The sequence below is a fragment of the Gallus gallus genome (assembly GCF_016699485.2).
Source record: "Gallus gallus isolate bGalGal1 chromosome 37 unlocalized genomic scaffold, bGalGal1.mat.broiler.GRCg7b 37_unloc4, whole genome shotgun sequence".
Taxonomy (NCBI): Eukaryota; Metazoa; Chordata; class Aves; order Galliformes; family Phasianidae; genus Gallus; species Gallus gallus.
The window spans coordinates 91,927-114,047 of NW_024095970.1; the positions used below are offsets into that span (position 1 = coordinate 91,927).

General features: G+C 56.2%; 2 protein-coding genes and 1 long non-coding RNA gene across 9 annotated transcripts; 1 reads left to right on the forward strand and 2 right to left on the reverse strand.

Moving 5' to 3' along the window:
• Positions 1–3,663, forward strand: LOC124416997. Of its 2 annotated transcripts, none has more exons than XR_006932582.1 (4): positions 1–166; positions 2,711–2,822; positions 2,920–3,026; positions 3,273–3,663. It is a non-coding gene; the product is annotated as an uncharacterized LOC124416997 (long non-coding RNA). The 2 variants fall into 2 exon arrangements; XR_006932581.1 differs by lacking the exon at positions 1–166 and adding an exon at positions 572–1,109.
• LOC121108786 lies at positions 2,034–4,770 on the reverse strand. Of its 6 annotated transcripts, XM_046906067.1 has the most exons (4): positions 4,221–4,770; positions 3,423–3,560; positions 2,732–2,797; positions 2,034–2,436 (listed from the first exon to the last, which is right to left on the reverse strand). In XM_046906067.1, the coding sequence occupies exons 1-4, from the start codon at positions 4,669–4,671 to the stop codon at positions 2,360–2,362; spliced, it is 732 nt and encodes a 243-aa protein (XP_046762023.1). In that variant the 5' UTR covers positions 4,672–4,770; the 3' UTR covers positions 2,034–2,359. The 6 variants fall into 6 exon arrangements, 5 of the variants coding, with proteins under 5 accessions (XP_046762023.1, XP_046762025.1, XP_046762022.1 ...); XR_006932578.1 differs by having other exon boundaries at positions 2,732–3,560; XM_046906069.1 differs by lacking the exon at positions 3,423–3,560.
• Positions 4,771–13,819: 9,049 nt separating this feature from the next.
• LOC121108782 (coiled-coil domain-containing protein 81-like) lies at positions 13,820–18,895 on the reverse strand. Its single transcript, XM_040656922.2, has 8 exons — positions 17,485–18,895; positions 17,266–17,327; positions 16,682–16,835; positions 16,224–16,480; positions 15,983–16,068; positions 15,502–15,626; positions 14,870–14,981; positions 13,820–14,628 (listed from the first exon to the last, which is right to left on the reverse strand). The coding sequence occupies exons 1-8, from the start codon at positions 17,609–17,611 to the stop codon at positions 14,106–14,108; spliced, it is 1,446 nt and encodes a 481-aa protein (XP_040512856.1). The 5' UTR covers positions 17,612–18,895; the 3' UTR covers positions 13,820–14,105.
• Between the last annotated feature and the right edge of the window lie 3,226 nt (positions 18,896–22,121).

Sequence of the window (22,121 nt, forward strand, 5' to 3'; positions counted from 1 at the left end):
GGGAGCGCAGCGGAAACCCCGAAAGCAGCGGCAGCGGCGGGAAGGGGCTCCAAGGAGCAAAGAAGTTCCTTACTGTGAGGCTGCCATGGCAGACGTTTTCTTTGGAATATACAAGTGGTGTTCCAGGTATCCTGTGAGGTCTTCAACAGTCACATCATCGACATAGGTGGGAGCCTCCTCAGAATAGGATGTGGGAGAAGTCCACGAGGCTGTTTCACAGAGGGGTCTGTTAAGCGTGGATAAGGAGAAACAAGCTGAGGTTTGGCTGTTGTGTGAGTCAGAGTGGAAGGATGAGGGCAGAGCGAGGCAGTTCTCCCGTGACAGAGCGCAGTGTCTCCTGGTGGCGGCAGAAATCCCCACCGTGCTCAGTGCTGTTCCCTGCCACCACGTCAGCCCACGTCCCCTGCTGGGGACAGCGTGCTGCCAGCATATGCCGGGTCACCTGCTGTCCGTGGGGACCGGGTAACGGCACGGAGCAGTGTGAGGACTGCAGCCCCGCTTAGCAGTGTGCCCCAGTGGATGTGGGGCTGCCCCATGGCTGTGGCCGCTGCAGTGAGGGCTCCTTCCGTGGGGCTGCGGTGTGTGCCTGCCTGCCTGCCATCCCAGGGTGGGCCGGGAGAGGAGAGCAGCTGAGCTGGCATGGTGCCTGCGCCTGGGGAGCTATTTGGAGATGCGTTTGATGTCTCCGCCGCAAGGGTGATGGATGCTGGGGCGAACGTCGTGATGGCACAGCCAACGCTCTGTGCTGGGCTTTGAAGTCCCCCGAGCGGAGCATCCCAGCTCGCAGATTTGGGAAGACATGGACTACGGGGCAGGAGATGCTACTTGCCAAGGCGGCTACGTGAGGAGCAGCCTCAGAGCTCAACATCCCAGCTGCACCCTGCTCCAGGAGGACGCAGGAGTTCCCCGTCAGCTGTCCCTTCCTCCGCATCTCTGTCACTGTGTCCCCGGTGTGCAGACCCCGGTGAGATGCTGCCACGCACCGTGGGCTCCTGAAGCCATGGAGCAGCACAGACCCAAGGAGGAGGACGAGCAGGCTGAGGTGATGCTGCCTGTTGCTTGCAGTGGGTGCTGCAGCTTGCCTGGAGGAAGCCCCCACAATAACTCAGGTATGTCCTTCTCTTGGGGCTGCGCTCTGGCTTTTCTGGGCAAGTCTTGAGCAGGAGAAAGGCTTTGCTTTGGGCAGGACTTCAGGCACTTGCTGTGCTCCGGGGAGTGTTGGCAGTAAGGAGAGTTCTGTGGGGCATTTTGTCCCCCTTTTCCCTGCTGGAGCCCCACATTGCGCCACTTCACACTTCAAAGTTCTGGGGGAATTATTCATTAATTATTTCATAGCTGACCAATGACTATTTTTTCCTTGTAAAGCCAGGTTTCATCTGTAAGATTGTCCCTCGGAGGGGAGGAGGATGCTGGGAGCAGAGCCCACCGAGGGGCTCCCGTATCTCCCTGCGGCCCCCCAATCCCTTCCAGCAGCAGGACCTTGGAGCGGGGTGGCAGGGGCTGAGGGCTCCTGGGGTGCCCCAAGGAGGGCTCCTGGGGCTGTCAGCAGCACAAGAATGAGATCATCCCCGTGGCAGCCCCAGGAACATGGGCGGGTGGGATCGGCGCGGTGGCCCTGCTGCATCGGGCGCCTGCGGGTCCTTTGTGCGCAGAGCAGACGGGGACATCCCTGCTCGCTGTGGGGCTCCACGGGGCCTCATGTTGGGATGGCTGTGTGCCCCCCAGGACCCCCTGGCAGCTCACAGCCCACCTACAGGAGAGCTGGGGGGAACTTGTTACAAGGGCAGGTAGCGACTGGACGAGGGGAAACGGCTTTGAAGTGGGAGAGTGTAGGTTGAGAGCAGCGACTGGGAAGAGATTCCTGGACAGGTTCCCCAGCGAGTTTGTGACTGTCCCCTCCCTGGAGGCCTTCAAGGCCAGGCTGGATGGGGCTGTGAGCAGCCTGGTCTCGAGGGAGGTGTCCCTACCTGCAGCAGGGGGTTGGAACGAGGTGATCTCAGAGGCCCCTTCTGAAACAAACCATTCTGCCAATCTATGAGACTATATACAGTTTTTATTCGAGTTACAAAAATAAACTGTATTACTATGTGACTGAATATGGCTTTCAGTTAAGTATACATCATTTCAGCCACAGGAGTCTATGCAACTATGTACAGTTTTTCTCTTAATTACAAAACTAAACTGTACATGAAACAGAACATTACAAATATGGCACAAACGAGCCATTTAAATTTCTGATAACGCTTAGGACTGTGACTGTTTTTGCTGTTTGGTTATGAATACATCATTTCTGCCATGGCAGACATTTTCTTTGGTATATGCAGATGGTGTTCCAGGTACCCTGCCAGGTCTTCCACAGTCACGTCACTGACATAAGCGTGAGCCTCCACAGAACGGGATGCGGGAGGGCTGCACAGGGCTGTTTCACAGATGGATCTGTGAAGCGTGGATAAGGAAAGGAAAAGTGAGGTTTGGCTGTTGTGTGAGTCAGAGTGAGACGATGAGGGCAGAGCGAGGCAGTTCTCCCGTGACTTCCCCACAGGCCCCGCAGCGGTGGTTCAGCAGAGGTTCAGCTGTGGCTCTTCTGCCATGGCTGGCCTCAAAGTGAGGACTGTGTCTGTCCTCTGTGCCGTGTTCTGCTGTAGCACAAACACTGGAACGGACGTGAGTCTTTGGTGTGTGTGACCGGGTTTTGTGTTTTGTGCCGCAGTGCGTAAACGTGGGAGGATACAGGACAGGAGACCCGGAACGTCCGTGCCGTGAGAGACCGGCCGGTCCTCCTGCAGTCCTCTCACACCTGCAGGGTCAGAACAGGTGAACAGGTAGGTAAATACGGGACCTGTGCCGTTGCTCACGCAGCTCTGTGGCGTGGCTCATGGCACCTAACGTGGGTGTTGCTCTTTTCTTTTTGCTTCCAAGACTGAGACGGCTGTTGGTGTGCAGTCCCTGACAGGAGCAGCGGAAGAGCCTTAAGGAAGCGGGGCTCTCCCAGAAGAGAGAGGCACGCAAACACTGCTGCTGTAAAGGTACTTCCCCGCAGTTCTTCCGTGTTTAAGGGACTGGGCTTTACTGGAGGTGCTTTGTCTTGGCCACTGCCACTCCAAACCGAGCTGCAGTGCAGAAGCTGGCTATCAGAGCTACTGGCAGCATCGCACTGAATATCCAGGTAGTTCACAGCAGCAATGAAGGGGGGAGGAGGAGGTAAAGGAGAGAGGGCCGCGTTACAGCGGTGCCTCAGCGCACGGCGTCAGCATCCCGATTCGGCCCCGCAGCTTCAGGTGATGGGCTGCGACAATTGCGTGTGCAGCCCTGAGCTCCTCTGCACTCAGCGGTGAGAAACGGGACCCGCCAGAGATCTGTCAGAGCGCTCCGTCTCTGCTGAGCGCGGTACCGACAGCCGCGCACCGCTCCGCGCCACTCACCGCGCCGCGTCCACCCGCAGCTCCTGGAGGGCCGTCCGCAGGCTGCGCTCCTCCTCGTCCTCGTCGTCGTCGTCGTCGTCCTCGTCCTCGTCGTCGTCCTGCTGCTGCTGCTGCTGCTCCTCCTCGTCCTCGTGCCGCCTGTTTGCAAGCCAAGGACACGTGAAAGGAACGTCAGCGGGACTGAGGCGGAGCTGCACCCAGCCTGTGGTGGGCGACCCAATAAAAGCCAAGTGTTTCGTAAGCGTGATTCCTCGCTCCTCTCTCAGCGGGTATTTTTTCGCCAAAGAGGTGTTGCTGAGCAGCAGGATCCGTTCCTGAGGCAGCACGAACGAGCGGTGCCAAAGCTCGCCACTGCGCCCGGGAGTGCCCCGTAGCAGCACGGCAGGCTGCATGAGCTCGGGAGCCCCTGAGGCGGAGAACAGCAACGCTCGGGGCCTGCAGGCACGGCAGGGCAGCGCGGGAAGGAGCCGCTCGGTGCCCCGCGGGGTGACCGCACCGCAGCAGTGCGCGGAGCCGCCGCTTTGGGCAGATCGCCCCGCGGCTTCGTGCTGCCGCTGCGGAGGTTGGCCGGGAGACGGCACGAAAGGAGCGCCGAAGCGCTGCGCTGCGCTGCGCTGCCGCGTCTGCCCGGCACCGGCACCGGCACTGAAGGGACGGCCCTTCGGAAGCGCTGCTCAGAGCAGGGCGCCTTTCCGCCCAACGCCGTTAAAGGCTCCCAAGAAGGGGAAACGAGGAAAGGCTCCCAAGAAGGGGACGCGAGCGCGTACCGACAGCCGCGCACCGCTCCGCGCCACTCACCGCGCCGCGTCCAGCCGCAGCTTCTTGAGGGCCGTCCGCAGGCTCCGCTCGTCCTCGTCGTCGTCGTCGTCGTCGTCGTCGTCGTCCGGTCCTCGTCGTGCCGCCGCTCGTCCTCCGCTGCCGGCTCCACGGGCGGACGGTCAGCGCGGTGCCAGGCGCTCCCGGCTGCAACGCACCGAGCGGGGCCGGCCGTTAGCGGCGATCGCACGGCCCGCACACGGGCGGCGCGGGGCCCGGGGCTCGCCGTCCCCGCACGGCCGTCCCCGCACGGCCCCGAGCTGCCCGAGCTGCCCGAGGCGCGGGGAGGAGCCGCCCGCAGCCAATGGCCGCCGCGCAGCCTCGCTCCGGCCCGGGGGGCGCCGAGCACAGCGGGAAGCGGTGCGAGCGCCGCTCGGGAGGAGCGCGCATGCGTGGGGCCGGGCCGGGGCCGCTTCCGGCTGAGGGCCTGCATCCGGGCGGCGCCGGGCTGCGGTGAGGCGGAGAGCGGCGTGCGGTGAGCGCGGTGAGGCGGAGAGCCGTGAGCGTCCGTTGGGCTCCGTCCGCGTCGGCGTCGGCGTTGCCGTTGGCGTTGCCGGGCGCTGCGGGCGCTGCGGGCGCTGCGGGCGCTGCGGGCGCTGCGGGTTCGGGCCGGGGCGCGCGGGGGTCCGCGAGGGGTCCGCGAGGGGTCGGGCGGGACGGCGCTGTGCCTCGAGGCGCGGCCTGGTGCTGGGGCCGCTGCGGGGCGGCCGGGCCGGGCCGGGCCGTTCTGTTCTGTTCTTTGCTGTTCCTTGCTGTGCTGAGCTGTGCCGGACGGGGCCGTGAGGCCGCGGCTGCCGTTGTGGCCCCGCCATGGCGCTGCGCTGCGGCATTCCCTGTGTGTGTGTGAGCTGCGCGTCGTTTGGCGGTGTCGCTGTGTGTGTGGGGAAAGGCGGTCCGTACCGCAGAGGTCGCGGAGTGCTTTGGCGGCTGCGGCGCGGTTTGCGATCCGTTCGCGCTGCCGTTGCGGTCGTGAAGCGAAGGAGAGGGTCCGGGTGGGGATCGGGAAAGGGTTGTTGGCTGCGGGGCGGTGGGCGTGGGCCAAAGTGCCCAGGGCAGCGGTGACAGCCCTGAGCTGCCGGAGCCGAAGAGGCGTCGGGACAAGGATGTCAGCGTCGGGTCTGACTGCGGGTGTTGGTGTGCGGAGCCTGGAGTTGCGCGGGATGGTGCCGAGAGTGCTCTTGGCTACTGGGATACGTGCGGCCGTGGGGTTTTGCTGTCGGGGGGTGACTCGGAGGCTTTTCCGTGGGTGCCAGGAGTTCCTTACGGCAGGGCTCGGCAGGAAATGCGGGGTTGGAGCACGGGGAGCCTTAGAGGGCCAGGCTGGACCAGGCCCTGGACAGCCTGCTGGAGCTGCGGTGTCCCTCTTTGTTGCGGGGCTGTTGGACGAGATGGCCTTTAAAGGTCCCCTCCAGCTCTATGGCTGTTACGATTGCGGTTACCTGCTGATACCTGCTGAGAAACAGACGTGCTGAAGAGGGAGCTCGTTAGATCAGGAAAGGCTCCGAGCGCCCAGCCTCGCTCTCTGGCCCTCCCCCCTGCACCCGGGCAGAGCAGTTGTTCCCAATGGAGGCAGCCGCAAATGAGCCGGGCAGCGCTGGAGGACAGGAGACGCAGCCCCTGTGCAAAGCACTGAACGCCTTCTCGTTCTCCTCCGTAGGGCAGATGAGGAAGACGGAGCTTTAGCCGGGAAAGCCTTTTCAAAGCCCCTTGCCACGGTAACAAGGAGCTCTCCAAGCACCGCAAAAGTTCAGAAGAAAGCCGGAGAGGATTTCATCAAAGATTTTGCAAGCGGTGGAGGAATTGAATGTACTGCTGTCTGGAGTTTTGTCGGTCGTTTGCTGGAGACGTGCAATAATTACAGCCTGCTCACTGTATCCATGTTTATCTTTGCGAGTGCCTTGCATGGATGACAGCACGTGCTAATTCAGACCTTGTCTGATAAATAAGCTGTTGGCTGTGTTTTGGCTAGAGGATGGCTCAGCTCGGAGGGGCAGGCTGATCCGTCAGAGCCCCAGACGTGGAGGAGGAGGTGAGCCAGGCTCCAACCTGGGATGGGTGCACACTGTCAGTGCCTGCAGGGATCTGGGCTCTCTGGGAACTCAGGTGCTGCAGGTGGCCTCTGCACAAAGCACAGAGTGCGTGGAGGTGCTGAGTGGGCCCAGGCCAGCGTGGGAAGAAAACAGAACATCAGCAACCAGAAACTGGTTGGCAGAGTCTCAAGCACAGACGTGGGGGGTGGAGAATGGCTGAGAGCGGCTGTTGTGAAGCTGTTAAAGCGTGGATCCTGAAGACAGCGATGCTCTGGCAGGTGTGCTCAGCACCAAGCCACCTGGGCTGTGTTCATGCAACAAGCAGAGCTCCATCGGTATGTTTCAGACAGGTGTGTGAAGAAGTTCCTTCCTGTGGGGCTGCTGCCAGATTTCTTTGGACCATGCACTGGTGCCTGCTCCCCCAGCACCATGCCTCTGTGCTTGGAGAGGGGTAATTCTTGCTAACCTGCCGCCCTCAGTTCCTCTGCACCGACTTAAAGGCTTGTGGATGTGGTCAGGACACAAATGGGGGAAAGGAGCAGTGTTGCACTGTGAAGGATGACAGAGAGGAGGCAATCGCAGGAGTGCCCCAGGACCCTGTGCAGCATCAGCCCCATAAGCCCAGTGCTGGATGGATGCCAACGCCTGTCAGCAATCTGCCCTGCTGGTGCAAAGCTGCTTGCTCAGCAAATGCTGAAGTCATGGCCTCTTACATCCATATTAGGCCCTAAAATTTCATAGTGAACGGACAAAGTAATGGGAAGCCAGATATGGGGACAGGGAAATGGCTAGTGAGGGCAAGAGTGCTTTAGGAGAAGGATGGGAGTGTGCCCACTGCCAGGCAGAGCCACCGGGGCCGGAGGAATGCAGAATAGCTGAAACCTTCAATCCCTTTTCTATTTCTGGAGTGTCTCACGAGCAAGGCTGGGCTGTGCAGAGGGGCTGATGTGACACAGGCTCAGCCTCTGCAGGCAATAGCGGTTTCCCAGCTGCTTCTGTGGGGTGCATGGGGTGTCATGATGAGATGCTCTTTAAGGATAATATCTGGTAAGGACTTAGGAGATGAGTTTGGTGGAATGAGGACTTTGCTCTCCCCTGGGCTCTCTACTTCTGATATCAGAGGAGCCAGCAGCAACTCATTCACCCAGCCATGGGGAGACAGGGAGGGGGCGAGCAGGGTAACCAGAGCCCTTTGCACCTCATCAATGCTCAGGCTTGAATGGAGCAGATCTTTGGCTATGTGTGGAGGCATCAGGGAGGTGGGTCTCCTGCTGGAGCGATGGTGTATTGCTTCAAAAATATTAGTAATGGAGAAAAGATGAGCGTGCCCCTTCCCCAGGGTGAAGGAACAGTGCTTGGGGCTTTGCCTCAGGGGCTGCTGCTTTTGGGTACATGTCCCTTGCACCGCTCCCAGCTCGACATGAGAATAGGGACAGAGGCACTGATCCTGTGCCAAAGGGCAGCACTGGTGGGAGGTGAAAGGTGCAATCTGAGCCCTGCTGTCCTTTGAGAGTGACCTGTCCAGCCCGGGGACAGCACAGTCGTACTCCGCCATCCGTCTATGCAGGGAGCAGGAGCATCTCCTCCTGGCCTTCAGCCCTGTATGAGGAGGGCCGGGGTGAGGCTTCAGCCTCCATCCAGCCAAAGCTCCCCTGGGAGCCATCAGTTGGAGCCTTCAGCATCAGCAGGTATTTCTGGTCATTCCTTCCTACTGATGATTTATGTCCCGGCAGTGTTCAGCTACCCATTCTCTCCACCAGCATCTCCTTGGCAAGTTGAATGCTGTTCTTCACCTAAAACATGGAACACTGTTCCACCTAAAACACTCTCAGACTGTCCCAGCATGTCAGCATATGTGCAGGGAGAAGGATCAGGAGCTCTCATCTGCAGAATGGTGCATTTACTAGAGGTCTCGTGGTATCTGGAGAATTTATCTGCCAATTACTTCTAGAGAAATAGCAAAGAGTCACGCCGTACCTGGGCAGATAAGGGCAGAAGGGGGAAAAGAGAAGTGAGTTTTACTTGCACCTCAAATCTGCCAAACAAAAATTTCAGAGCCTGGAAATGTGACGGGGAGACAGAAATGAGTTTGCAGAGATGTTTCATTGCTGGGCTGCGCCCCATTGCCGAGCAGTGCCCCAACCTCAGCTCACAGGAGGGCTCTGCAGCTCAGGCACTGAATTCTCACCCCGTGTGGCTGCAGGACAGGGCTGCCTTTCTGCTGCTCTGCACAGAGCACACATCCCCAGCCCGCTTCTCCTCTCTGAGCACACGGTTCTTGCAAGCAATTTCCAGCACTAAGGGTGAGAAGGACATCACTGCGATAGAGAAGACCGTTAGCAGCAAATTGCTCACTTCTCGTTCCTTTAAGGGTCGTGCTCTTCTTGCACTGCAGCAAAGGGATTTCCCTTCTCTTCACGAAGGAACTCTGAAATTTCTGTGCAGAGCTTCCTTTCGAATAATGAGGAACTTTGCTCCTCGAGATCCAGTATTCAGAAATTAAACCAAAATTATGTGATATGAAACCTCCATTTCCACACAAACACTGTTTCCTCAATACCAGCAAAACCAGTGCTCTCTTTCCTCATCCTATGGTTCTTTTGAGCCCGAATAGATGATTTACTAATTCACAATATAATAATCACACACGCAAAGCCACGCCACACGGAAACAAAATAGACCCTGAACCCTTCCCTGCATGGAATGAGGTCTCTTTGCCCAGGGCAGTTATTTCCCATAGACACAAAAAAGGTTTTTTTAAGATTGTGTCCGCTCTGAAATGTCACACAGACCTTTTCCTAAGCAGAGGTAAAGTTCTGATTAACGCTCTGGTTTGTTGTGAAGCAGTGGTGGATGCTGAGTGCTGAACTGGCTGCTCAAAGAATGGTGTGCGGTCACTTCAGGGTTACTGGTGGCTGCCTCTTGTTTTGCTTGGCAGGAGCCTTGGCCATCTGCCTCCTGTGTGATCTCTTACATTTTACTCCCAGTCCAGAGAGTCGCTTGTGAGCCTGGGGCAAGTGTCCTTGGGCTGGTTGGCACGGCAATGGCACAGAAGCACGGGGTGAGGTTCATGACACCCAGCTTCAGCCACGTGTAATGCACGAGTCTCCATCGGAGAGGCAGAGTAGGTCCCTTTGGTGTTGGTGGAAGGAAATAACACACCAGAGGAGTGCATTCATCTCTTCCATGGAATGAGAGGACAAAGTGCCACATTGTCCTGCTAACTCCCAACAGACCCCTGGAGGAGCAGCTCATGTCAGAAGCCTCCTAGTTGGGTAGGGGAAGCTCACCCTCTAGGAAATCTGCTCTGGCAACAGGTTTTCCTTGACTGCCCTTCTCTTCCTGCATTTCCTTCCCATGCTCTGGCCTGACTCAACAAGCAGCTGCACTTGCACATAACACAGAATGGCGTTGCACTGCTATATTTAACTACAGATTCTTTAGAGATGCTGAACATTGACCTGCGCCTAACGCTTCAACACGCAAGAATAAATTAGCATTAAGGAAAAGCAAATTATTTTGCCTCCAAGAATCTGTTCTGTTAAATGCCCTGGAGAGGTATTAACTTAAGCTTGTTGCAATGCCCAAGCAATTTCTGTTGGCACTTTCCCAGCGTGGTGCACACAGCCGCACAGCTCCTGCTGCCTGCGTTGTGTCAGGGTCCCGGTGTGTGCATGGCAGCCCTGCTTCTCACAGGTGCAGGGGGACCGTTCAGGTCATCCTGGTGGGTGCCCTGCTCGGAGCTGCCCTGAGAGCCATCCTTTGCTCTGCTATAGAGCACCGGGACGCTGCGTGGTGTGGGCACCTCCGTGCTCTTCCATCCGCACCTGCAGAGTTTCCTGAAGGCAGATCTGAATCTCTGCGACATCAGGCTGTAGATGATGGGGTTGATGGCACTGTTCAGGTAGATGCACATCTGGCAGAAGAGGAGGAACCAAATGTTGAGGTACGGGGGGGTCCACGAAGGAGTTCACCACACCAGTGTGCGGTATGGCAGCCACAGAAGGGCGAAGAGGACCACCACGACAGCCAGCATCTTGGTCACCTGGTGAGTGGGGAGATGGAGAAGAGAAGGCGCCAGGTGAAGCTAAAGCTCCAGCAGAGCCTTCCCACCTGGAGGAACTGCAGACAGGTAATTCATAATATCACTCATACCTCTTTCAAACAGAATCACAAACCATGGGACTGTCTACTCCTCTCTGAATCTATTTTGTTTTTGATGCGGTCTTGCATAAGGAAAACCTTTAACTGATAGGTTTTCACCTACCGTCCAAGGGCCTTCCATCCAAGGCACTGGCACAGGCTGCCCAGGGAGGTGGGGGAATCACTGTCCCTGGAGATGCTCAAGAAACATGGAGATGTGACAGTGATGGACATGGTTAGTGAGCATGGTGGGGTAGGCTGGGGTTGGGTGTGATGATCTTAGCAGTCTTTCCAACCTTAGTGATTCTGCGGTTCTTCAGGACCAGCAGCCATCAGCCTGGAAATGAGTTGGAAATAATCATGGGAATTTCTGTGGCAGGGAAGAAAAAGAAAAGTGAAAATAGTGATAAATCAATGAGGAAATGAAGCTGTGAAGAAGTGTGATGCTGAGTTCTGGGGGTGCCAGGGGTAAATCTCACCTGCCTGGGCATACGGGTTTGCTGTGCCCTCCCAGTGATGGGGCTCCTGGTACAGCACTGGGAGTAGATGAGGCTGCTTGGAGTCCTGCATGATTTCCTGACTTTGCTGACATGGGAGCTGCTCAGCTCATCAGCGTGGGTTAATTTAATTTACGGAGCAGTGGGGAAGCACTCCATCAATGTATTAGGAACAAGTAGATACTGAGAATGCAGAACTGAGCAGTAATCGCCCTCAGCTTGACTCAAATGCTGAGGAAAAGCTTTGTTTTTTTTCTCTCCTGAAACTCCCATGATGTTAATTTTGACAGCCCTTTTTGGTAAGTGGCAATCAGCCCCCAGCAAACGCTCACAGAATACGTGCGTCCCCGAGGCGGAAAGTATGAGTAAACACCAACGCTGCACACATATTGAGACAGTGGTGTTTCAAATGTCAAAAAGGGGTTGTGCAATGACTCCAGCCCTCCAAAGGGAAACGAGCACTTGGATCACACTCAGTCTTTCTGCTTTTCTTGGAGTGTTTTGTTGTTTTTTGTTTTGTTTTGTTTTGTTTTTTACTTAGTTACAAACAGCGTTGCCTTCCTGTAATGCTTTGAGTAGAAATTGTGCGTGGTGGCAGCAGAACTTTCCCTACCAGAAAGGAACTGTTGTTAGCTGAGGCCAAAATAGAGCTGTTCTGCTGCATGTGGTTAAATGGGGACGTGAGGATGCTTCCCAGAGTGAGATCTCACAGCGATACCATGAGTGCTCGGGCTGCTGCTTAGACTGCAGCATGTTCACTGCCTTTGGGGAAGGGTTGGTACAAGGTGCGCCAGAAGCTGGCCTCAGCGCTTATGGGTTGGTTGGTCACATTTTTATCTGTGGTTTATATCCAGAGAGCAAAGTTGATTTGAACAACCATGTGATAAAAGCTGAACTCTACAGCAAAACGCAAGCAGCTCCTCTGGTTAAGTGATGCCAAGAACGATTTCGCTTAGGACATAAATCCCCCCACACCGAGCAGTGCTCCTCCTGGGGGACGAGGGCAGGCTCTGCGCTTTGCCCATCCCATGCAGAGAGAGCTCCTTTTGAGGCTGAGACAGCTCTGACTTCTTGGCTGCTGTCACTCCTTGTTCGGGAGCACGAGAAAAGCGTGAAGTGTGAGCTGAGCTGTGCGCAGCGCTGACAAAGCCAGAGGGAGCGCACAGCGCGCCCTCGGGTTGAGAGGTGAGTTGGTTGCAGACCTTTCTGAGGCTGAACGCCACGTAGCATTGCACAGAACTGCTCATTTATCTGCTTTTCAGCCGTTGCGTCTCTCCAAATGCCTGCACGGTTGATAGGAATCCCTCTAGCGGTCCGGAGCACGGAGGCGGCTGCAGCTCGGCTCCTGCAGGGGACGGACACCCCCTCTCCCCCCCCCACCTCCTCACCCCCCCGGCCGGTCCTCCTTCACACCCTCGCGGTTTGGAGCGTTTCCTATTAGAGCCGTTTCCGACGCCGTGTCCTCACTTCGGATGCTCAGGACAGGACCCTTCAGCTCCTGGTGACATTTTCAAGGGCTGTCAGCACTTCCCCGCAGTGTGACAGACAGGTGCCATCACCCGGCACGCCGCCTCTTCCCTCCCACCGCTGCCGCGGGTAATTAACGAGCCAAGAAGCTCCTAATTGGGAGCTGCCCATCAGAACAGCTCTGCCACAGTCGGGCAGGGTTTGCTGCTCCTGCCCCAGACCGAATCCCCGCTGTCGGAGCTCTGCCCTGTCCTGCTCTGCCGCTGTCATCTCTCATCTTCCGCATCTGCACCCTTCTGCTGTTATTTTTCCCGTTATCTTCTCTCCTCCTTCTTCTTACTGCACTCCTCTTCTCTTCTGATCTTTCTTCCTTGTGCCCTCACACCTCTTCTTCATCTACACTCCTCTTCTGTTCTTCCTTTATTCTTCACCTGCTCTCTGGCACTGTTCTTCTTTTCACAGCACTGTCTGCTCTTCTCTACTGCTCTGTTCTTTCTCTGCTCTTCCTCTCTTCTCTCTTGCCTCTTTCCTCTCTTTCCACCTCCTGTACTTTTGCTCTACTTTTCATACTTCTCCTCTTCAGCTCCTCTCCACTTCTGCTGTTCGGTCTTACCTGCACCCACTCATCCCTTCTTCAGCTCTTCTCCCTGCCCGCTTGTTTTTCTTACCTTCATCCTCATTTTTTCTTCTCCTCCTCTTCTGCTCTTCTTTCTTACCTGTGCCTGTTCTTCTCTGCTTTTGCTCTTGTCCTTCTTGGAGTCCGTCTTACCTTTATTCTCTCTTCTCCGCAAGACGGGAAGTTTTTGGAGTGGGTCCAGAGGAGGGCCACTAAGATGGTCAGAGGGCTGGAGCACCTCTCGTATGAGGAAAGGTGGAGGGAACTGGGATCGTTTAGCTTGGCGAAGAGAAGGCTCCATGGAGACCTCCTGGTGGCCTTCCAGTACTTAAAGGGAGCATCTAAGCAGGAGGGGGAATGGCCCAAGGAGGCTGTGGATGCTGCATCCCTGGAGGCATTCAAGGCCAGGCTGGATGTGGCACGGGGCATTTTGGTCTAGTGGCTGGCAAGTACTGCACATAGCGGGGAGGGGGGTGGGAGGTGAAACTTGATGGTCACTGTGGTTATTCTACGATTCTACGCATTTCTACGATTCAATGATTCTGTGATTCTTTATAGGACGCAGTATTCCACTTGGAAAGGGCCTCCAACGATCCCTGGTATCCTCTGAGAGCTCTGAGCTGCCACACCAATTTGAAGCTGACTTCATTTTTGGTCTTCCCCTTCAGCAGAAAAGCTCAGACAGCCGAGCCAAGCGAGACGCTGGATTTCCTTTGGCATCAAGGAAAGCATCGTGAGATGTTCTGATGCCCTCCCACAATTCTTTCTCCCTCCACAAGCACCAGAGCTGGCGTCCAAAGACGCAATGACACTGCCACAGGCATTGTGGAGATTTCTATGGGATAGGCCCACGGTAAGGCTTTATTGACAGAGGGAGGGACAATGAAGATTGGATGTCAGGGAGAAGGTCTTTCCAGAGACGGTGGTGAGATGCTGGAAGCGGATGCCCAGAGAGCTTGTGGACGCCGCGTCCGTGGCAGTGTTGAAGGCCAGGTTGGATTGGGCACTCGGCAGCCTAGTCTAGGATTAGATATGATGCAGATGGGATTCACGCATCTGTTTTGCAGCCAGCTCGAGTGGAGGTCTTGGAGCTCGTGGGCGCCCCATGCCTGCATCAGCGTGGGTAGGGTGTGCCCTTCCTGCGCGGTGGGGCTTTGGTGTCCGGGGGCTGACGCTGAGGAGACTGTGTTTCTTCGTTTATCGGTGGCAGAAATCCAGCTCTGTCAGCAGAGGACTCCTGCGGCTGGCTGGCCTCAGCCTGAGATGTTGATGCTTCCATCTCCTCAGGTTCTTTCTGCCTGCTCTTCTTAGCCCTGCGCCTCAGAAGTCTGACTGAGTCGCATGCCAGAAGTGGAAGCCGGGATGGAGTGCCTTGCGATGCCTGCGACGGGCTGGACTGAGCCCTTGAGGAAGGTCTGGAATCTTTGCTGAAAGATTCGTTGGCTTTGGGCAACTTGAGCACTGCAGCCACACGATGGGCTTTTTCCGCTTCCTGTTCTTCCTCACGGAAGCTCACGTGTTTGGTTCCTGGGGCTCGGCCCAGGTCTTCTTGGCTGTCTGTTTCTGCCTGGCCCTGCAGCTGGCAGGTCAGCGGCTGCTTTTGTTCTTCAGGCACTCCAGGGATGGCTGGCAGCAGACTGAAAGGACAGAGCAGGAGGGGTCCGCCTGAGTGGATGATGGCTTTGGGGCCGCATCCTGCAAGCCGGAGCCAGGACCCTTGGCTGCAACGCAGCCTTCCCCACAGACAGCTCACCGGCTGCCCCGTGGCTCTCCCCCGTGGGATCCAGAAACAGGGACTCTTTGGGGCTAGGGAATGGGCTCTCGTTGGCTCAGTCAATCACCCCCATGCACATCCCAAGCCAGAGCCTCCAGCCTCACCTGGACGTAGAGCTCTCCTTGCGCAGTAAGCTCCTTATCCTTCGGAGTTTTCCTCCATCTAGACTGTCCGAGCTCAAGCGTTTGATGAAAGTTGGCTTGCCAGCAAATCTCACTGGGATTGGGAAGGCAGAGGAGACTCACCATCAACCCTTTGGCTCACTCACCAGGGGCGCTCAGGCCTGTTCCCAGAACATGCGTGAGGGCCGCTCTGCTCCCCCCACTGCTGACATCTGTGCCGCCCGCGGACCCTCCCTGAAACCATCTCTGGCCCCACTCCTCCTCTCTGCCATCTTGGGACTCTCTTTTGGGAGTGCATTAGTGACGCTGGCTTTGGGAAAGCGGAGCTGGGTGGTGACGATGAGCTGACAGGGTGACTTTTGGGGACCATATCCTTCTGTTGGGGGAGGGCAAGGCATGAGGTGCCGAGGTCCTCCTGCCATAGCCAGGGATGGGGGCACGTCACAGCCAGCGCCTTGGTTTTGGAGAGGCCAACAATTCCTCGTGGGAAGAGGCTGTGCTGAGCTGGCATGAAGCTTTGTCGCAAGTCAGAGCCCTTGGCTGATGTTCAGCAAGGGATTTCCCATCTCAAGTTGGTGGCTTGTGCCCTGGAAAGGCGCTGGATGCTGCTTTACCTTTCTTGCCCTGGGCGAGAGGTGGCAAAGCCTCCTCTTCCTTTGGTTTCCCCTCCGCAGGGATGCCTCCTGAGGGCCTGCGGCATATCCCAGGTGGTGGTTTGGGGACAAACTCCATTTGAAACCTGTACGCGAGGAGACGACAGTGAGCGGTGGGACGCAGCGCTCCACCAATCCTTGTTGCTCTCTCTGATTGCCTGCTGACAGGCCCATTTTCATGCTGCATGATGGCCACTGCTTTCTAAAGGCTTCAGCAGGCCAGGCTGAGAGCAACCTGATGTGGCGGTAGGTGTCCCTGTTCCCTGCAGGGGAGTGGGACTAGGTGCCCTTTCCGGGTTCCTTCCAGCTCAAAGGATGCGATGATTCTATGCCATATCCTCGTGGGCAGGGCAGGGACACCCATGGTCACAAGGAACAATTGCTACGGCATGAGAGCTGAGCAGCTGCAGCAAGCAGCAGCTACAGCCCCCAACATACTCACTTGGGAAAGACGACGAGGCAGCCAGAGAGTGCCAGGGTGGCCACCGGTGCCGCTCGGGACACCACCATGTCCAGCAGCCAGGGGGCCTGCAGGGGAGGAACAGGGAGGATGTGGGACGTCCTTGTGACGGCTGAGGCACTGGGCACACAAGGAGCCCAAGGCAGGGAGGGCTGATGGCACCGCAGCACTTGCACGGCGCGAGCAGCTGGCCAGGTGCTGGTGGTAGAAAGCTACAGCTCACCTTGAGAAGAGCTTTCCTGAACTTCTCTTTCCCTGACAGCTTGTCAAGGAAGTCGTAATAGAATTTCATGTGGAAGGTCAGTCCATCGATGTGGAGCACTCCAATGTCCTTGAAGACAACGGCAACGTTCTCCCCATTCTTCAGGCAGCCAGAGAGCAGGGACACGGTGCTTTGGATGCAAGCCTGCGCTGTCTGCCAGGTCACAGAGGCAGCTGCGGCCACCTCGCTGCTCTTGAGCGGCTCCAGCTTCCTATGGGCTGAAAAATGGGAGGGACGGAGTTGATGATACGGTTGGTTTTCCGCAGTGCTTCCCTGGAACTGCTTCTTGTGGCCATCAGCCAGAACGGCCCCATGTTTGGCTGGGCTCCTCCGAGGGGGAGGTTTGCTTTGGAGAATGGAGGCGGTGGCCCTGTTGGCCCTGTGCGTGAAGCCAGCAAAGCTTTAATCCTCCCTCCTACCTGGCAGGGACTCCCTGCGGGGCTTGAGGTGGTGCACGGCTATGAGGTTTCCAGACAAGTGAAAGACGGGCCATCGCAGAGTCACGGTCCCGTCCTCAGTCCTGATGTCTCTGGAGATGGTGTCAAAGGATCCGAAGGTGGGAATCCAGACCCCCTACAAGTGGTAGAGAAAGGAAGGGCGGCAGGGTTATGGGCCAGCTGGCTGGAGGAAGAGCCCAGGTAGCGGTCCAAGGCAGGGACGGAGCTCAGGAGCCCTCTCCCGCTGTTCAGAGGCACGAGCCAGGGCATCAGGAATGGCTTTGGGAAGGGGCTGCACAGTCCTCTCCTTCCCCTCGCCCTCCCAAATGCAGCACAGCAGTCAGGGCAGAAGCAGCCTGATGGGATCCAGAGGCTTCCCGCGAGCGGGATCAGCCCTGAGACAGGACAGCGCCCAGCACAAGTGATCCTGCGGGATTTGCAGGAAGCCCATGGCATGCCCAGTAGAGACGCGTGGGGTGAGTTTCCTGCTTTCTGTGGAGGGGAAGAGTGGGAGGAAGTCTTGGCTGAGGCGGACAGGGAGAGGAGGAACCCGGCAGCCAACCCACCTTCTGCACCAGGAGGTGCTCTTGTACGTAGGCGGCCACCGCATCCCAGACGGCAACTCGCTCTGGAGGGCAAAGGAAAAGCAGGTCACACTCTGCACCTGCCGCTTCCCGGCAGCCCTCCCGCTGCCAGGCGGGAGTGAGGTGGCAGATGGAAAGTGTCGTCTGCGTGCCAAGATTGGCTGCAGCAGCCGCTCCTGTGGTGGCTGTGGAGCCGTGTACCTTCGGTGTCGGTGCATGTGGGTCCGGAGGCACGCCTCGCTGCGGGGCCATCCTCGCAGAAGCTCATCCTGTTCCGCCTCGTGCCAGCGGGTTGCTCCTTGTTGGCGCCAGCCATGCCGGAGCTCATCCCTTCAGGTGCGTCTGCTCTCTACCAGATGCTCCTTCAGGATGCAGGACCCACCAGCGTGCACCGCCTTCATACCCCTCCCGGGTGGCCGTGTCACAAACGTCGCCACGGCGACGCAGTGACAGCGTGGCCAGTGCTGGCCGCCGCCCATGATGACGCTGGCACCAGCAGCCTGCTGCCCACCCCGGGTGGCAGTGCTGGCACCTCTCTGTTTCCTCTCTCTTCTCTTCTTTGCTCTCCATGTTATGTGACTCGTTTTTCTTTAGTAGCCGTTGCCTGAATTGATCTTCAAGTTGTTGACACAGAAACAACTCCTGTTCCAAAGGACTCTACGCGTAACGTTGAAGACCTGTTGCCAGAAGGTTTCTTTCCTTTGCCTGGCAGTTTTTTCCTTGATTCTTTGTTGGAACGCTCACTGAATTACCCGGCATTGATCCTCGACGTCATTGTGGTGACTGCGTCGCACCCGCAACCCTAGCGGGCAGGGAGTGCTTTGTTTGGGGGATCTGCACCTGTATTCCCCTTCTGCTGTCCTTTCTTCCCTGTAGCCTCGCTTGCTTTTGCATTTGCACTTCTTTTAGGCTCTTGGTTCTTCCCTGTATTCTCCCTGCTTTTCCGTCTGCATTCTCACTCTTTTCCTGTTTTTTCTCTTCTGCTTCTCTTCTGCTATTCTATCCTCTGTGTATCCTCACTGCTCTTTCATCTCTATCCTTGCTCTTCGGCGTTTTTTTCCCCTGCTTCCTCTCCGTACTTTGTCTGCCCTACTTTTCTTCCCTGTAACGTGACGTCTCTTTTCTTCTGCATCTGCTCTCCTCCTCCTCTATCTTCCCTGTATTCTCACTGCTCATTCTCGTGCAGCTGTGCTCCTCTTCTGCTGTTCTTTCCTCCTTGTATCCTCACTCTTCTGATGGTTTCCATTGCATCTCACCACTGCTCTTTCACCTGCATCTGCTTTTCTCTTCTGCTGTATGTTTCCCTGCTTCCTCACTCCTCTTTCTTCTGCATTGGCTCTACTCTTCTGCTCTTCTTTCTTCCCGCACTCTTTTTCCATCTGCCCACCTCTTAGGCTCTCCCTTCTTTTCCATCCTCCCTGCTCTTTCCTCTGCATTCTCACTCTTCTCCTGTTCTTATTCCCCTGCATCATCCTCACTCCTTTTCCCTCTGCATCAGCACTGCTCTTCTGTTGGATTTTGTTTCCTGTTGCCAGACTTGTCTTTATTCTGCATCCGCACTCCTCTTCCCCTGTTCTTTCTTCTCTGTATCCTCACTCCTCTTTCTGCTGCCTCTGCTCTCCTCTCTGCTTTTCTTTGTTCCCTGTATTCTCACTTGTCTTTCTTCTGACTGCTCTTGAAGAGAGAGAGCAGGACCCTGCAGTTTGAGAGAGAAGGGCCTCACAGCAAGAAAGGGGAAAGCAGCTTCACAAAGTAGAAACAAGGGGCAAATAGAGATAGTTTAGGTAGAGAGTGTTAGAAAACAAGGGGTTCCAAGCACTTGCACAGACACTGGGTCTGGAATAGCAAGGAGGATGAAGGCCATAGAGATAAGGGCTGGAGAGCAGCTCGAAAAAACATTTGGCAGGGAGGTGATTAGATGTCTACAGGGCAAGTTGAAACTGGTTTGGGGGATGCCCCCCCTTCAGGGTCAGAAGTTTGCAGCGAGGAAGACTACGAGCCTTTGTGAGGAAGACTGCAAGCCTTCATCATCACGACCTACTACGCCCGCGCAAGGGGGGGAGAGACTGCATGCTAATGGACTCTCGGGAATGTAATGAAGATGTATCTGAATTCCTGTCAACTACTGATTATGTATTAGTTTGACCTATAACTATAGCACCATTTCTCCTGACGGGGTGCAAGTTAGGTGGAACGATCCCCCTTGCACCAGGGTGTACGCGCGTCACCAATAAACACATAGCTGCTCCATATCCTTACTGGCTATAGGGTCTGATTTCTGCACGTCAGTCTGTCACATAGGTCTGGGTAGGAACTTACTGGCGTTGGCAGGGCCCTTTCTTGCCACTCCTCTGTTATTATCGATTAAATCTATCAAGAAATCATAATGGCTGTTCTCTGTAAAACCAACACGTAACCTTGTTCCTTCTGCAAGCAACCAAGCCCAACACACGCTGGTAGTGTTGGTAGCTTCTACACTGGTAGAAGGGAAGATAAATCCCTGCAACGTGCTGAACTGCTGTGTAGAATGAGCTCTGTTTTAATCTCGTTCCTCTACGATGCTCAGCTTTCCTAGCTTCTCCCCTGCCTAAGCACACCCTTCTGTCCCTTGGCATTAACCATCACGCACAGCGGGATCAAATCTGAGCTCTCCTCCTGCTTCTTTCCAGAAGGATGAGACAAACAGCAGAAAACAACCAGCCTACACAGCTAACTCGTTTGGGGTTGCTCCGGACGTTTGGATGTTCCCTTCCATGGCCCAGGCCAAGCTCGCTGAGCTGCTCCTCCTTTGTGCAGGGGAAGACCGGTGCAGGTGCAATGCGCTGGCAAATCCACCTGCAGAAAACACTGCCATTCCCTTTAGAAACAAAGAAACCACTCTGCCCTTGCTCCTGAGCCTGGTCCCTGCCTCCACCTGCAGGGCTTGGCTATCCTGGCTCTGTTCATGGGCCACTAAATGAAATCCAGACAACAGAAACAAAAAGAGGCAGAGGACTGGCACTAATACTTCCCCGTTGGCGGGAATCTCAACAGAAAGTGTTGTGCTAAAGCTGTGAGGTTCAGGGAACACCCCTATCACGGCAAAAGACGTAGTATGGAAGCTTTGGTTAGTCTTCCGACTAGAAGAAGAGAAAGGACTATTACCTCCTATTTTATTTTTCTTTCAGTCTCTCTCGTCATGTAGATCTGAGGATGACCAAAGCCTGTTGCCCCAAGCATTGCTGAACCCATCAAAATGGTTGCTCAGAGGTATTGCACCGGCACATCGCACAGAAGAACTGTGTAACCTAAGTAGCAAGGGGTGAACAAAGGGGAGCGGCTAACATTCATTACCTCCTCTAAACTGATAGTCGTTGGCTTCTTGTCCCATCCAAATCCTGGCAAGCAGGATAACAAAGATTTAGTGATGTTTACAACTGTGGTAGGGATTGCTGGATACAACCAGCCACCCAAGGCTGAGCACGCTTTCCGATCCCTTTCGCAATTCTAGAAATACCCAGAAGAGCTCCGTGTTCTCTTGCTTTCATTTCCTTACATGAACCATTTTCAAATGCACGTTGTTATAGGCTGACACAAGATCTAGGGCCTAAAGCCACAGCCACAGAGGTGGACACTGGCCCCAGGGCCTGAATCCATATCTACAGCCAGACAGGCCGGCACCAGCTCTGGGGCTTAAAGCCAAAGCCAGAGAAGCTGGCAAGGTCCCTGGGACGTAAGTCCACAGCCAGAGAGGCCGGCACCAGCCCTGTGGCCTAAAAAAAAGGACAGAGAAACTGGCACCAGCCTCGGGGCCTGGAACTACAGCCACAGCTGGAGAGGCCACTAGCAGCTTTGGACCTAAAGCCACAGCCACAGCCAGACAAACCAGCACGGACCCTGGGGCCTGAAGCCACAGGCTCAGCCTGAGAGACCGGCACCAGCTCTGGGGTCTAAAGCCACAAAAAAAGAGGCCAGCACTGAGCCCAGGCCCTAAAGCCACAGCCTGAGAGGCTGACGCCGGCCATGGGGCTTAAAGCAAAAGCCACAGCCAGGCAGGCCAAAAAAGGCCCTGGGGGACTAAAGGCACAGCTTGAAAGGCTTGAAACAGTGCAGGGGCTTAAAGCCACAGCCAAACTTAGAGAGGCCGGCACCTGAAGCCCCAACCAGCAAGGCCAGCACCGGCCCAACGGGCCTGAAGTCACAGCCAGAGAGGCCTACACTGGCCCCAGGGCCTAAAGCCCCAGCCCCAGTCTGAGAAACCAGCACCAGCCCCAAGGCCTGAGGCCACAGCCACACAGGCTGCCATTGATCCCAGGGCCTAAAGCCACAGCCCAAAAGGCCAGCACTGGCCCCGAGGCCTAAAGCCACAGCCAGAGAGGCTGGAACCAGGCCAAGGGCCTAAAGCCACAGCCATGGCACAAGAGGCCAACACCAGCTTTGAATATAAATCCACAGCCCAAGAGGCCTATACCAGCCCGAGGCCTGAAGGTACAGCCACAGCCCGAGGGGGCTACATCGGCCCTGAAGCCTAACGCCACAGCCAGACAGACCTGCACCAGCCCCGGGACATTCAGGCGTGCATTGCTATTGGTTTCCAGTGATTCCTCTGGGACTCCATTGACCACTATGAAGCCCTATTGGTCTTTTCTGTTTTTTATTGGGCTGCACAAGAGTCCGTCTTCACTTCTCCATTCCTGTTCTTCAGATAACCCCATTGGGTGACCCTAAGATGTGGAGCTGGGAGGCGTCCATTTCCTTCGCTTATGATGAAAGCAGAAGGGCGATGCGGGCACTCGCTGAGGTCACAACCACTGCTGGGTTGGGAGCGTTTGTGCCACAGCTGGTGAGCAGAGCTGGTG